This window comes from Dromaius novaehollandiae, chromosome 14 (assembly GCF_036370855.1).
Source record: "Dromaius novaehollandiae isolate bDroNov1 chromosome 14, bDroNov1.hap1, whole genome shotgun sequence".
Lineage (NCBI taxonomy): Eukaryota > Metazoa > Chordata > Aves > Casuariiformes > Dromaiidae > Dromaius > Dromaius novaehollandiae.
The window spans coordinates 17,594,672-17,609,065 of NC_088111.1; the positions used below are offsets into that span (position 1 = coordinate 17,594,672).

At 61.3% G+C, this 14,394-nt stretch overlaps 1 protein-coding gene across 3 annotated transcripts; it reads right to left on the reverse strand.

Annotated features, from left to right (window-relative positions):
- Positions 1 to 331: 331 nt before the first annotated feature.
- Positions 332 to 14,386, reverse strand: RHOT2 (ras homolog family member T2). Of its 3 annotated transcripts, none has more exons than XM_064520482.1 (19): positions 14,255 to 14,386; positions 14,080 to 14,138; positions 13,276 to 13,357; positions 13,078 to 13,121; positions 11,392 to 11,445; positions 10,901 to 10,953; positions 10,250 to 10,358; positions 9,653 to 9,754; positions 8,833 to 8,931; positions 8,244 to 8,352; positions 7,839 to 7,959; positions 6,941 to 7,025; positions 5,578 to 5,723; positions 5,383 to 5,483; positions 5,178 to 5,308; positions 4,600 to 4,680; positions 4,252 to 4,374; positions 3,754 to 3,953; positions 332 to 2,304 (listed from the first exon to the last, which is right to left on the reverse strand). In XM_064520482.1, the coding sequence occupies exons 1-19, from the start codon at positions 14,289 to 14,291 to the stop codon at positions 2,187 to 2,189; spliced, it is 1,854 nt and encodes a 617-aa protein (XP_064376552.1). In that variant the 5' UTR covers positions 14,292 to 14,386; the 3' UTR covers positions 332 to 2,186. The 3 variants fall into 3 exon arrangements, with proteins under 3 accessions (XP_064376552.1, XP_064376551.1, XP_064376553.1); XM_064520481.1 differs by having other exon boundaries at positions 3,754 to 3,956; XM_064520483.1 differs by having other exon boundaries at positions 3,754 to 3,956; positions 14,265 to 14,363.
- Positions 14,387 to 14,394: the final 8 nt, after the last annotated feature.

The following is a 14,394-nucleotide window of genomic DNA, read 5'->3' on the forward strand; positions in this document are numbered from 1 at the left end:
TCCCACGGAGACCCGTCACCTCCTTCCCTGCCTCTCCGAGCTGGCGGGCGCTCACGTTCGCTTGTTGTAGAGGTGTCTGTGGTCCCCAGCACCACACAGCCCCAGAGCGACCCAGAGCTGCTTCCCGGGGGGCCGGGCTTGAGCCTGAACCCCCTAAGGGGAGCGGGAGGCCAGGCCCCGGGGGGGCTCCTCACTCCCTGAAAGCCCCAGGGGGGCAGGAGCCCATCCTTGGCCAGAGAGGCTAGAGGGCCAGGAGCACCAGGGCTGGAGGGTCACCAAGCCAGACTTTTTGCACAGAAGCAACAGAGCACGGGACACAGCAAAGGGGACAGAAAGTGTGTAAAAATTTATTTTGTTGTCGAGAACAAACCTCCTAAAACAGTACAGCTTTGCCAGGCCTGGAGCGGTGCTGGGAGCGGGGTCAGCCCTGCGCTGGGGGGCTCGCCCACCCCTGGCGCCTGCTTAGCCGAGGGGCACGCAGCAGCGAGCAGGGATGCCGACGGTGGCTTCACTGGCAGCCTGGCTCCACCGCAGGAAGGGGCCACACGTGGGGCCAGCGCTGCCCTCAGCACCTTCCCCGGGGCTCAGCTCAGCGCCCCGGCCCGGGGCACCACCCCAGGCCTCGCCCCACCAGAGGTAGCTGGGTGCAGCCAAGACCTCTCAAACCCATCACTGGCTCCAGGCCCCCCCAAAAGGTATAAATAGACAAACGTATAGAAAAGCAGTTAGTTTTAACACGGTGCTGCCCCACAAGCTGCCTGTAAATAAGCCTACCCTGAGTGCGCTTGAAAGTGTAACAACTAGTGTCACTTATCTAATCAGTAGCTTACCTGGGCGCCCACACTGGCAGGGCACCAGCAGAGGGGGGAAGCCGAGTGGGGAGCCAGCCTGGAGGGGCCAGCGAAGGCTGGCCTCGCTCTTTGGGATGCTGGAGACAGGGGTGGCCCCGGATTTGTGCTGGGCTGAAGTCACCTCAGCTGCCCGGCAGCTAACACCATCACCCAGCCGGGCAGGGGGACAGGGCCGCCCCAGGGGAAACGGCTTCCAGTTGTACCAGGAGATGTGGCACCTCGAGTACCCTGCTCTGGGACAGCCCTCGGAACGGCAAAGCCAGGCCAGGCCAGGGCCCCATGGAGAAGACAGCAGGACAACGGCTATGAGCCAATGATGGCATCATGTGGCACCAGCTCAACGGTGACACTGCCAGGACAGAGCGGCAGCTCGTGTTGATCAGTGCCTGAACAGCAGCCCTCAGCAGCACAAGGGCCACCCTAGGCCGTCGCTGCCCTCTCTCGCTTACCATGGTTCCCGCACCCCTGCCAATACTGGTGGCCAGGGCAGGGGTGGGGAGCGGAGGGGACAAGCTGCCAGCTGGGGCAGGAAGGGCAGATGGGCTGAGATCCTGGCACACTGCAGGACTCCAAACATTTTGCACAGAAACGAGAAACAGAAGGGACCTGGGACAGGTCGCGGTATCGCTCGCTCCCCTTGCGGCCCAGGGCTGGGGGCTGCTGCCACAGCGTCCCAGCAGGACAGCGGAAGGGGTCAGGAGCCAAGTGACCCCAAAACCCCAGCATGGGCCGTGCTGGCAGAGGGACACGGGGACTCCCGCTGGAGACTTGCCCCATGGGACCAGGGCTCTTAGCCTGTTCAGCAACTCTCCCACAGGAGCCCAGAAACTGGCACAGCCTCAATGCCAGGGCTGCGAGTCCCAGGGGGCTCTGGGAAGGTATATATAACATCTCCCGCAAAATTGAGGGCGCCAACGGGGCCCAGCACAGCTCTCTGGGGAAGAGATGTGCCTGGCCTGGCAGATACTGAAACATGTCTGAGCATAAAAACAAGCATTAAAAAATAACCAGAATAAAAGATGGGGACAATCCTCCGACTCCCAGTGAGGCTGGGCCCCCAGGCAGAGACTGCCCGGACCCCATGGCCACGGCTGGGTACGGGAGCCACGCAGCTGAGTAGGCCGCAGAGGCCGGCAGGGCCAGGCGGGCTGGTGCCAGGGAATCGCCTGTCGGGCTCTGTGCTGCTGGTGCTGAGGTCTGGTTCCGCTGGTTCTGCAGTCAAGGCTGGGCGGAAGGAGGGTTTCCCAGCGGGGAGCAGCTCGACGCAGGGCCCCTCGCTGGGGCGTCACTCGGGGGGGAGGCTGGTGTCACAGGGAGGATGGGGGAGAGCAGTTCTCATTTGTTTTTGGCTAGCACACGGTACAGCGTGAACCCTACCAGGGCAGTCACCGCCGCCCCCAGGGCCACCCGGACCCAGAAGGACGTGGCTCCCAGCTCCGTGGCGTTCAAGTGGCTGCAAGGAAAGAGAAGGGCCAGTGAGGGACGTGCGCAGAGACGGCTGTCCTACACCGCGCTCCCTGACCGCTGGCCTCCCCAGCTAGGCCAGGAGCGCTGGCAGCCACCGAGCGCTCCAGCGCCAGCAGGACGGGAGGTTGGGGTGGCCCCGCAGGGCGCGAGGGTGAACGTGGCACAGCTCTAGGCCACCCAGCCAAAAGCCCCCAGCCCAAAGGGCCTCCTCGGCCCCACGAGCTGGGGCACCCGCCACCCAGCATCGTCATCAGGCCAAACGATGGCTCCCCGCCCACCGGTGGAACGAATGTGGGCTTTATCCTCCCATGGTCTCGAAATAGCACACCAACATCTAAATAATTAGTACAAGCAAGGGGGTATATATGTTCCTTTCTAGGTCAAGCTGCATTTACATCTCCAAGCGTACACAGACACAGAAGCAGATGCAGGCAGCGATGCTGGCTCGCAGGGGTGGGAAAGCTGGCACAGCCACAGCGATACCGACCTGAGGCCAGCAAGGGAAGTGGACCAGTCCTCTCTAAGCGTACACATTCCCTCCCTAAACATGCGCTATCCTGCATTAACGTGCTCCTCTCTAAGGAGGAAAGACAAATCCATTATTCATCCTCCGCTAAATGAGGGGAGAGCAGCCAATCCCTGCTCCTCCATTACGCTGTTATTTATTTATACCACATACCCTAAGATATATTAAGAATATTTAAATTTTAATACTGCAGAGGAAAAAAAAGTGTCGGCTCTAAAAATAAAGTTGTTTATTGAGAAGAAGCTAAAGGGAAAACCACTCGTTACTAATCCTGTCCTGTCTTCCAACGCACCCACCCATTCTCCCCAAGAGCGCTCTGCCCCCGGCACCGCTCTGATCCTGCTTTACAGCCCCCTCCACTCCTGAAGTAAAGTGCTGCCACCGGCACAGAGCTCTCCTCAGGAGGTCTCCCCATGCCTGTCCGTGACCAGCCTCACTGCTGCACCATCCTCCCTTCCCTGCCCTTTCCAAGTGCGGTTCCTTCCCAAAAGGAAGGCTGTGTGAACAGAGGTCCTGCTTCACTGACCTCTTTATCAGTGTGATCCACTTAGGAGAAAATAACTGCCTCCTCCTTTCTGCAGGCCTTAGCAAACTGGGCTGGTTACTCCCCTTCAGCTTTTTTTAATCTCAGCCTTTAAAAGTAAAGATCCTACCACAAGAGCTTATCTAATAAATCTGCCAGAGACACACAGGCACACAGGGCAGAAAAGAGCCTAGGCCCTTCTGCCCTCTCTGAGCAGGGAAGAATTGGCCTTCTTTTGTTTCAATTACTCTCATAAGCAGATGACACTGAAAGCTAAACAGAAACCAAGACAAAAGCAGGGCAAAAAGGATGCAGAGCTGAGACCCAGCCCTCCTCCCCGTGCTCTGCTCCCAGCTGAGCGCCCCCTCCCCGGCAAGGATACTAACGGGAAGGTGGCGGCGGTGGCCAGCTTGGTGTAGATGGCAGTGCCAGGCGGGCCTTGGCTGTGGCAGGAGAAGAGGAAGGGTGGCGGGAGGCAGTGCTTATAGCAGAACTCCGTGGGGGAGAGCCCAGGCTGCTGACTGGCTTCTGGCAGGTCTGTCTTGGAGGCCACGAAGACGCAGGGGATCTGGCTGTCCACGTAGTGCTGCTGCAGAGAGAGGCAGAAGGCCCACCGAGAGGCAGGCAACCGGCCACTGCCCTGCTGATCTCCAGGAAAGGAGCAATCACAAGGAATCCCGGCCAGGCGGGTTGGGACGCACCGAGAGAGGGTAACTTTGCCAGCAGAGACGCTACCGCTGAGAGGCATGGGCTCCAACACCAGGGCAGAGGAAGCCCAGCTCCCCTGCCATTCCCATGCCCTTCCCCAGGGCACCAGAGACCCTCCCGGGGGATGCAGGGCTGCCACTCAAAGGCTAACAGCCCACAGAGCCCTTGCTAATTACCTTATAAATACTGGCACAGTAGCTGAAGGATTTGGGGTCCCTTGGGTCATAGATCAAGCAGGCGACATCGCAGGCTGTGTCTGATGGCTTCGTGAACTTCGTGTCAGCACTGACCTCGTACAGCTGGAGCAGGAAGGGAAAGGGAACGTGGCAAACCACCACCTCGAGGACGTCAGGCTGTTTCTCACACCAGGACACAGACTGCGCCAGCGCGTACACAGCCGCAGGCACAGCCCAGCCCAGGGGTGCCGGGAGCCCAGCAGCAATAGGCAGGGACAGAGCCAACCGTGCTGCGACCCTCTGCTCGCAGGCAGAGACAGCAGCGATTCCCTCCTCTCCCAGACTTACGATGAGGTATTTTTCCTGGCCGTTGACCTGCACAGTGTTGATCGCATAGAGGGATGGCTCTCCTCGGTTCTCCCTCTGGGCCTGCCACCAATGAAAACACTATCTCAGGCAGCAGGGAAAAAGAGCCGTTCTTGGGGAAGCGAAAGCATTTCACACTGCCCCAAGCCCCCAAGGAGACAGCCACTGCCCCAGGAGGCCAGCGAGGCTCTGCTGAGAAGCACAGGGTCACTTGTGACAAGCAGGAAAAACCAGCATCACCTCGGTCAGAGCAGGAGTGGGGAGACACTGCTGCCTGGGAAGGGCACAACCCCTCTAGATCCTCGGGGCAAATGGAGGATGGAGGGAGGGGGCCCGCTGCCCTACACAAAATGAAGGACACAGCACCAACACACGCAGGTGCCACCGGCTCGGAGGGCTGTGCAAAGATGGGATCCTAACACCTGGCCAGGGCTGGGGGGTGCTGTAACATGGCAGATCACTGGATGGTGTCACAGCTCTGCCTCCTGCTCCGCCGGGCGGAGGGTGCCAGTCCGGGGCGCCCCACCGCAGCGCAGCAGGAGAGGGGAGCAGCCACTCACCGCGAGGCTCCTGCCGAGGAAGGCCTGCAGGAAGGCGGACTTGCCTGCGCCCTTGGCTCCCAGCACCTTGCAGAGGAAGACGTTTCGCTGGGTCTGACCCTTCTCCAGGTCAATCTTCTTCTCCCGGGTCACTGGCAGGAAAGAGGCCGGGTGAGCGGTAGGAAGGCCCTGGAGCTGCGCCAAGCAGGGAGGGTGCTGCCATTACCTGTGAGGGCCTGCGTCTGGGAGTCCTGCTCCGAGAGGATGGGGTAGCCCAGGTAGCCCAGGCATTCCAGGCAGTGCTGGGCATCCAGGTAGGCTATGAGCCTGGAGAGAGAGAGAACCAGCAATCGGGGGGAAGCTGACATCAGTAAGCGCTAAGCAAAGTGGAGTAAAGGCAGGGGAGAGGGACTGAGCTTACGTCCACTGGCAGAGGAATCCATGCAGGGAAAGCAGGCCTTTATCAGTGGTGCATACCGTGTTGTAGAGCTCGGGGCCCCAGGGCACGCAGGGGAAGACGCTGAAGAAGTTCTGCAGCTCTGTGGGCGAGAGGGCTCCATCCTGGTCCTGCAAAAACAAAGTGGAGTCAGCACCTAAGGCACGACAAAGCCTACATGTACACTAGCATCTCTCTACAGCTGCACCAAGTATCATCAGGGTCCAGAGAGGATCCCTGACACAACTGGAACCACCTTGATTACTGCTGCAGAATGGCACAGGGACACTCTGAATGGCAGAAACCACTTGCAAGCAAGGCCAGGGTTGTCTGAGCGTGCAGAGAGCCTGAGCCCCAGGGACACCTCCATCACTGCGCCAGGGGCAGGCTACGGCAGGGGTCTTTCTGCTTTGTGATTGCGGCTGTAGCCGGTGCCAGCCCTGTTAGCAGGCAAGACCTGTTCACACTCAGCCCGCAGCCCTGAGCTGCTATTCCTGGCTTCCCTGGGGCCAGGCGCCACATGGCAGCCTGCTTTGGTCCAGCCTGACTTCTGCGCTGCAGGATGACCCAAGGGCTGTGCGCAGCCGGGAAGGAGCTGAGGCTGCCACGCCACGGGTGCGTCCAGCCCCAGGTAACCGCACGCAAGCGCAGCGCCCTCAGGCTGGCGTGCCACAGGGCTACGCAACGGAGGATCTGCCAGCATCTAAGCACACAGGGATGTGTGTCTACTCACTGCTGCAGTTGCCAGTGGCCACGGAGCTGACGGTACCCCAGCTGCATGCAGATCCAACACACCTTTCTCCTGCTCTCCAAAGAGCCAGAGTATGGCAGAAATCAGTTGCTTTCTCTCCCTATCTCCAGGCCTGGCGCTCGCCTCCACAGGGCTGTCAGCTGTGTGGTTGCTCGCACTTGCTCCATGGCTGCAGGCCAGCAGCTCTGCCCGCTCTCCCCTGCTACTCAGCGTGCTGCGACCAGGCACTAGGAGGGCATATGCCAATTTGATGTTAACTCAGGCCCAGCTGCTCAAAAGTCTGTGAAGGCCCAGACCTTCCTGGCTGCCCTTTGGCCAAGGGTAGTGACCACAGCCCCGTGCCCTTGACAGGCTGCTGCAGTCAGACCCGCAGCTGCGGCGCTGTCCCTACGTACAGCTCGCTGCGAACGCCTCCCAACGCCCTGGCAAGAGGCCGTGAAGGGAGCGCTTGCTGTGACAGGGGAAAGCCCTTTGCTGGTTCCACATCTGCCCCCGAGTCAGGCAGCACAAGGGCAGATGGGAGGGCAACTATGCCCAAACGTGCAGGCCCAGCAGGGAGCATCCCCTCCCCAGGCAGCCACGCTGCACGCAGCCCACCTTGTCGTGCTTCTCGAACAGCCGCTGCAGGAACTGGTAGCCCAAGTGGTTGAGCTCCGTGGAGCAGCCGGGGGGCAGGCGGAACCTGCCAGAAGAGACTGAAGTGAGCAGACTGTCTGCACGGCCCCGTGGGGCACACCAGCTGCCAACACCTCTCGTCTTCAAGCCCTGCATGAAGGGCAACGTGTGACTGGGTCCTCAGCAATGCCAGGTCTCACCCAGGGCATGCAGCTCCCCGTTCCCTCTCCCTGCTCAAGGCCTGTGGTTGTCTCTAGTCTGGCTATTTCCTGACACAGCCCCCACGCTTTGAGAAGGCCCTGATGGTATGCAGCAGACTCCCCTGGTGCTTCCCACCAGCACAAGGCCTGTTGTCTCCCCGGGTGGCCTGCTGTCTAGCGAGGAGAGGATGAGGCAGCTCACAAGCTGAACCCTTTCATTACTGCCAGATCACCACCTCTGGGGGTGGCAGGGAGCAGAGAAGAGACAGCAGCTGTAGAGTCAGCCGAGAGGGCTAGGCTGACAACTTACTGCTCTCGACAGCCCAGCTCAGACACAGACGGAACAGCCTTCAACAGCCCCTTGCTGATGTCAGGGGAAGTCAGGGACATGTCTTCATTCCCTTCTCCTTGCCCGCCTACACCAGAGCCAGCAGCACAGTCAACAGCTCCAAGGCCACTATATTCACTGCCAATCCCACGTGTCAGCTCCTACCCACAGGGGAAGGTGAGGAGCATGAACCTGACTGTGCGCTTGGTACCAACATCAAGGCAGGTTTCAGACCCCGCTGAGGAAAGCAGCTGGCCCTGGGGGCCACAAAGAGCAAGGTGCTGGGGATCCCGAGTCACATATCATGAGGACATCACGCTATGCCTGCCCCACTCCACGGCAGGATACGTACGGCGGGTAGAGATAGTCATCCGTCAGCTCCAGCTCATCATCGTACCCAAAGTGACGAAGGATGGTCCAGGTGGTCTCGTGTCGGCCCCGCTGGATGAAGAGTGTGTTGAGGAAGAGGAAGCCTGCAGGAGAAATCAGGCAGCTCAGACGTAGTGGGGCCAGATAGGCACTCAGCCTCAGGAATCCACCCCCAGGACCACAATTCCCCTGGGAAAACAGGAAGCTCGGATGGACAGCTCTGAGCAGCCACAGCAGGCTCACGCTTGCTTTGACAGGAGGGACTAGATGGTCTCCTCAGTCTTGTTCAAAGCCTAAGTGTGAGCACAGAGCCCCCCTGCAATGTGCTGACACAGATAGGTCCCTCTGTTACTTGCTTGGAAGGAGCATGGAGCCCTTGCGCCACTACCGTTCAACGTCAGGCCGTTGTCCTGCACTCCGTCTGTAGTGTTCTTCCACACAACCATCTTCACATCCTCCAGGGCCTGGGGGGCCAGGGGGTTTCCAAAGCAGGACTTCTACCTCCCGAGAGAAATAAGGTCACTGTGAGCACAGCACACAGACAGCACAGGCCTCTGTCTCACCAGCACCCTTCTCCCCTGGCAAGGGGAGAAAGGACCTTTCTAGGAGAGAAAACCCACCCATCTTGGGCATTATTGCCTCAGATCCTACCCAGCCCCTGTCCCTCGGCATCTCAGTACACCGTGACTCTCTCAACATCTCCAGAGCCTCCTGCTCTTCCCACTGCAGAGCAAACGTGGCCCAAGCTCAGTGGATGCTGGAAGACCCGTGGATCCCCGTTTGCTTAGAGATGCACCCTGTTGTGCTCTGCCTGTGTAACACCAGAAGGGCTGAACAGAAACAGGTCTGCAGTGCCAGGAGAGGGGCTACCTTTCTGACTGCTGTTAGGAAAAAGGGGATCACAGGGGCTTTCCAGCAAACAGGCAGGCTCCTACCACAAAGAGCTAAGGGTGTTTCAGCTCCACAGCCAGCCCTACCTGGAAGTAGTTGAGTTCATCATCACTAAGGATCTGGTTGTTATCCTGGTCCGAGAGGTTGAAAATCCGGGTCAGTGCTCGTGCACACGCAGGTCTCAGCTGCAAGGGACCAACCATGGTGACAAGGTGGCACCACCTTCAGCATGACTCTCTCCCACCTCCTGAAACCCCATGCACAGAGCCCTTCCTGCACTGCCTTGGGACCATGGTCCAGCAAGGCCAGTATCACATGGAGCTGGGAGTCAGAAGGTAGGGCAGCCCTGGGGGAAGGTTTCTCCCTGACCTTTCTCACCATGGTTGCCACATGCTCTGGAGCACAAGAGCTTCTGCCCCAGCGTCCCCTTGGTCCTTGCAAATCTCTCTGTAGCCCAGATACACTCAGCTGGCTGCACTGAGCACGCGGAGCCAGGTATTTTCTTCTCCGCAGGCTCCCCCCAGGGGTACTGCTTCCCCCTTGTTCTTGGCAGCTCAGCTCAAACTCTTCACCCTCCTGTCCAGGAGTAAAAGCCCGGCAGAGAGCTGGCTCAGGCACCGAAGCCACGGCAGGGCAGGTTAACGTAACGGGAGGACTGCTGGCCTCGGTCACAGACAGGAGCCTGGACCCTTGTCCACATCTAAGAGGGTACACGTGACTGGAGGGGAAGTGCTAACTGCTAAGCCAGCACCAGGCCCTACAGACCCCCTCGCGCCCTCTCTGCCCCCCAAAGAGGTGTGGCACCAGATCAGAGCACTGTGACCCTGCAGGTGTGACGGAAGGAGACTCCTGGCAGAGGCTGTGAGGGGGCAGGGCAGAGCGGGGGCTCCGGGCAGCACCTCTTACCTGCTTCTCCTCTGGGTCGTACAGGGGGGCAGTGGGGTGCAGCACAGCTTTCTGGGCATAGTAGAAGAGCTCAGAGATGTTCTTGAGGTTCTTGGCAGAGCACTGGGGATACGAAGGGGAGAGAAAGTCCTGTGACTAGGTGCAGGCAACAGGCTGGTGACAGGGGGCAGAGGGAAGACAGGGACCACAAGAGGACGATTCAAGGTCCCTGAGCCAGACTAGTAATCCATCAAAGCACAGAGCAACAGCTGCCCACCACTAGGAAAAAATAAAAGGGAAACCTCCTACTCACGCCCCGGCTCTGCTGTACCCATTTCACAGTCCCAGGAGCCAACAGGAGGTGCATGTAGGCTCTAACACCAGTTACAGCTGGAGAGCAGGAGTGAGCAGACACTGAAACCTGCTCCCTACGGGGAAGGCATGGGACAGCCTAAAGCACAGAATATCCCCTCCAGGCCCTCAGGACCCAGACGGGGTGCTTCTGCAGAACATTAGCAGCACAGTTCTCCACAAGCACGAGGGTCTCCCCTGCTTACACCAGACAAGCGCTCCTGCCCCTCAGGAAGGCTTTGCAGAAACACCCTCCAGTTCCCTCACCTCCACGCAAGTCTCAATCTCCGAAAACTGGTTCATGATGGGCAAGATGACATCCATGGAACTCCCCGCCTGCAAGTCAGACTTGTTTCCCACTAAAATAATGGGGATCCTGGGGAGGAGACATGGGGTGTCAGAGATTGTGAGCGAGGCCACCCCTCTCCATCTTGGCCCTGCCCCGGCCACACGCACTCCTGGGCAGCAGGCCGGGGAGACTCCCAACCCTCCTCTGCAAGGTCCAGAGCAGCTTTCCTGCCTCCCACAGCCGGGAGCACCCATCTGGAGACACAGACTGCCTGATCCTGCTTATGCTTTCACCCAGCAACAATATGCTCAGGAGCCTTTAATCCAGCACAGCAGCCTTCTGCCTAAACCATCCACACACAGACTGAGGCTTCTGCCCTCCTGTACTCCCTTGGCAGCCTCCTCTCCCTGCCTGGCTGGCAAGAGGTGCGGGGAAAAGGAACCGTCTCCGCTGACCCTCCTGCCGCTGCTAGAAAAGCCTCCACCTTCCTCTGCGACAAGTGGTTTGGCCACAGATTGCAAATCCAGTTTGATGTGAGCAACCGCTGCAGGACAGGACGGTGATGGGGGGACCCCGCAGTTTCCAGAATCACCCAGTTCTGCACCCACAGACCACACTGGACATGGTACCTGGAGCCCTTTTCGAGCCCCCCGTTCACCATGGGGATCCACTTTGTGCGGATCTGAAAGACAAGCACAGAGAAAGCCCTGTCAGCACAGCCTGGCGAGGGAGAGGCAGCTCCCAGCATAGCGAGCGGCACACGCGACGTGCAGTCAGCAGGGCCCTGCAGCCATCTGCTCCCCGGCGTTCCCCCGCACCAAGAGGCAGAGCACACACAGGCGTGCTGCCTGCCAGCAGAAGGATGTGACAAGCCTGTTGCCCCCAGCACGTGAGGATAATCGCCAGCGTGGGAGCAAGCCTGAGCTCTGCTCGGCCTGCCTCTGCTCGCAGGAGTCTCAAACCCAAATCCCCACAGGGCCGGGAGGCATCGATGCCCACTCACACTAACAAAACCTGGGCGGCCTGGAAGGACCCACTGCTGGCAGCCCCCTCCCTTCCCTACAGCACCGGTGCCAACGCCAGAGCGGGGCTGGACAGGGCTGCGCAGAGGAGCCATTACCTTCTCGATCGTGGCCTCCTTGGTGACATCGTACACCACACAGACCACGTTGGCCTGCAAGGGAGAAGGGGGAGAGGGCGGTAAGCGAGGGTCCCAGCAGCCCTGCCGCAGGCAGCAGACAGGCAGCTCCAGCATCCCCACACCGCAGCGTGTGTTTGCACGCGCGCGCACACACACACACACGCACACACACACACACACACTCTGCCTACAGCCCCCCGAGAAGCCAGGCAATGTTTACTAAGGACCCAACCGCCCTGCGCGGGCGCTCAGGCCCTCCCTCGCAGCAGTCCTACTCTGACTGGCGTGGGTATTTCTCTTCAGCAAACACACAGCTTGTGTGGGGCAATTCCACTGTCCCCATCTCCCCTCCTCCGTGGATGGGGCACCTCCCAAGGAGGGGACACACGTGTAGCTGTTCCACCCATGCTGCTCGAGTGGCTGGTTAAAGCCCGGCAGAAAGGGAGGGAGTTAGCAGCACGGAGAGCTGCTCAGCCAGAGAGCAAAGGGAGGACTAAAGCACAGGGCAGAGCCCTCAGACAGCAATACCTCCCCTGCCACCAACTCAGGCTCTGCGACGGCCCGCTTGGGGCAAAAACCCCTCCACGCTGCGCCCTCCAGAGCGGCGCTCTCGGGGGTGCCACCCCCGTGGCAGGTAGCTCAGGGCTGGGAGCCCCTCTCTGCCTTGGGCTCTTCCCCTCCCTCTGATGTTGCAGCCTGAATTCCCCAGCTCCCAGACCTTGCTGTCCGAGGCAGCTCTGACTGCCCACACTCCATCCTGGGCCAGCAGCCGCTGCCCTCCCCTCCCCGACCCCGTTCAGACAGCGCTGACATCAACGCTTTATTTAAAGCAGACAGGAGGGATCACTAGCCCTTTCAGGAGAGAGTTTACTGCTAATCCTAAGAACACACAAGGGTTTAGGCAGGATTTCCTGCTGCCATTTTAAGCCCCTGTACACTCCCACTGTTTGGGTGGAGGGAGCAGGGCTCCCCTGCCCTTTGGCCCACCTCCGTGGCCATTAGATACCCAAGGTGGAGCGATTAAATGGCTTTGCTCATGCAAGACGTGCAGGAGAGCGCCCGCTTTATTACCCATATCAAGAGGTCTTCCTCAGTGCGGAGCCAAGGTTAATCCCAGAGCAGAGAACAGCTGGGCCCATCCCATGCAGCCAGCTGGATAATTCCTCCGTGGCTGCTGAGTGACGTGGGAGCCCCCCTCCCTGCCCAGCGTCCCCCCCTCCCCGTGCTCCCCAGGGCTCTCAAACCATCTCCTTTGTGCTGCTGCTTCATCAGGCAGGCGCAGGGCCTCAGGCTGGGAGCGGGGGTCTCACCCGAGCTTGGCAACCACTCCTCCCCTCCTGACAGTCTGTCCTGAGGCTAGAAGCACACCACGTGCTCAGTAGCCCCCTCCGCCCCCTGCTAGGCAGCAAGCTACCCCCCACTGCTCTCCTTCTGGAGCCCCAGAGGGCTGGGACGAGCCACACACAACAGCTTACAAGACAGAGAAGGATTAAACAAACTGCTAACCACGCTGATAGCATTAATCCACAGATAACCAACTGCCTGTGCATCTCCGGGCGGCTAACGGGGAGATCAGCCATGTGTCACTCGCAAGCTGCAGGGCCACGGGCACTGCAGCGGGGCCCCAGCCTCAGGTCCCGCAGCACCCTCGTCCAGCCCCCTCACCTTGGCGATCTCCTCTTGCAGCTCGTCCTCCGTCTGCTCTGATTCTGAGAGGGGAAAAGAGCTGTCACCGACCGTCACAACCCCGTCCGCTGCACTAGGAAGCCCTTCCCGCTGGCCTCAGCTGGGCTGTGGGAGTGCCGAGGGCACAGGAAGGGGAGAAGCAAGGCTGCGAGGGCGCACGGAGGGGCCCGGCCCTACCTGAGTAGTCCACTATGTGCGTGGGGACCTTCTCGGGCGTGACATCAGCTGGGATCGTGATCTCCTCTGCGCGAGCAGGCACCTGCAAAGCAAGCAGCCTTCATCCAGCCACGCAGCTCAAGGACAGGCCGGTCGCGGGTAACGCGGGATGTCAGAGCTCAGCTCAGCCGCCGGCCAGCGCTCAGGGCAGCTCCCTGCCAGGGCGGGACAAACTCCAGGCCTCGAGTCGCCCTCAGCCCACCGCGAAGGGGCTGCAGCACCCAAGCGGCAGCAGCAGCAGACCGACACTGCGGTGCAGCTCGCGACAACTGGTGTCTCCGCAGCGACGGCCTCGCGGGCCCGAGCCCTCCCGCAAGACGCAGCTCCCGACGACACCGCGTCCTGCCAGCAGAGCTGGAAAGGTGGTCGCCGCCGCCCCCGCGGGATGAGCCCGGGAGCGCGCCCCAGCTCTCCACCCCGGCCTCGGGGCAGCCGGCGGGGGCCCTAAGCCCATCGCCCGGGCTCTGCCGTGCCAAGGCGGGGAGGGCTCAGGGCCGCTCCCCCCGCGCCGCCAGCTCGCACCGGCGCGGCACAAACACCGCAGGCGCCACCGGCTCCGGGCAGGGACCGCTGCCCAGCGGCGCCGAGCGACCCCGCGCCCCCCCAGCCCGCTGCGGGGCCTGCGGCTCCGGGGGCCCGCGGGGCAGAGACCGCGGCCCAGCCCCTTCCAGCGGCCCCAGCGGCGGCGCCAAGCCCGGGCCTCGCCAGGGGAGCGGCCGGGCGCTGCCTCCGCCGCCCTAGAGCGGGCCGAGGCCGCGCACTCACCTCCTCGGGGAACTCCTCGCCCACCAGGGCCATGATGAGCGACGTCTTCCCCACCTGGGCTGCAGGGGAGAGCGCGGGCGTCGGCGGGGGCTGCGCGCCGCCGCCACGTGCCGGGGTCCGGCCCCAGCCCCGCGGAGGCCGCACCGGGGGCCCGTCCCCCACCCCCCCGCCTTACCCTCCCCCACCAGGAGGATGCGCACGTCCCGCTTCATGGCGGCCGCCGCCGCTCCGGGGCCGCCGCCGCCGCTTCCGGCCGCACCAGCGAGCGGCGCGAGCAGAGCGGCGCCCCGCGCCCGCCCCCACGGGCCCTCCCCC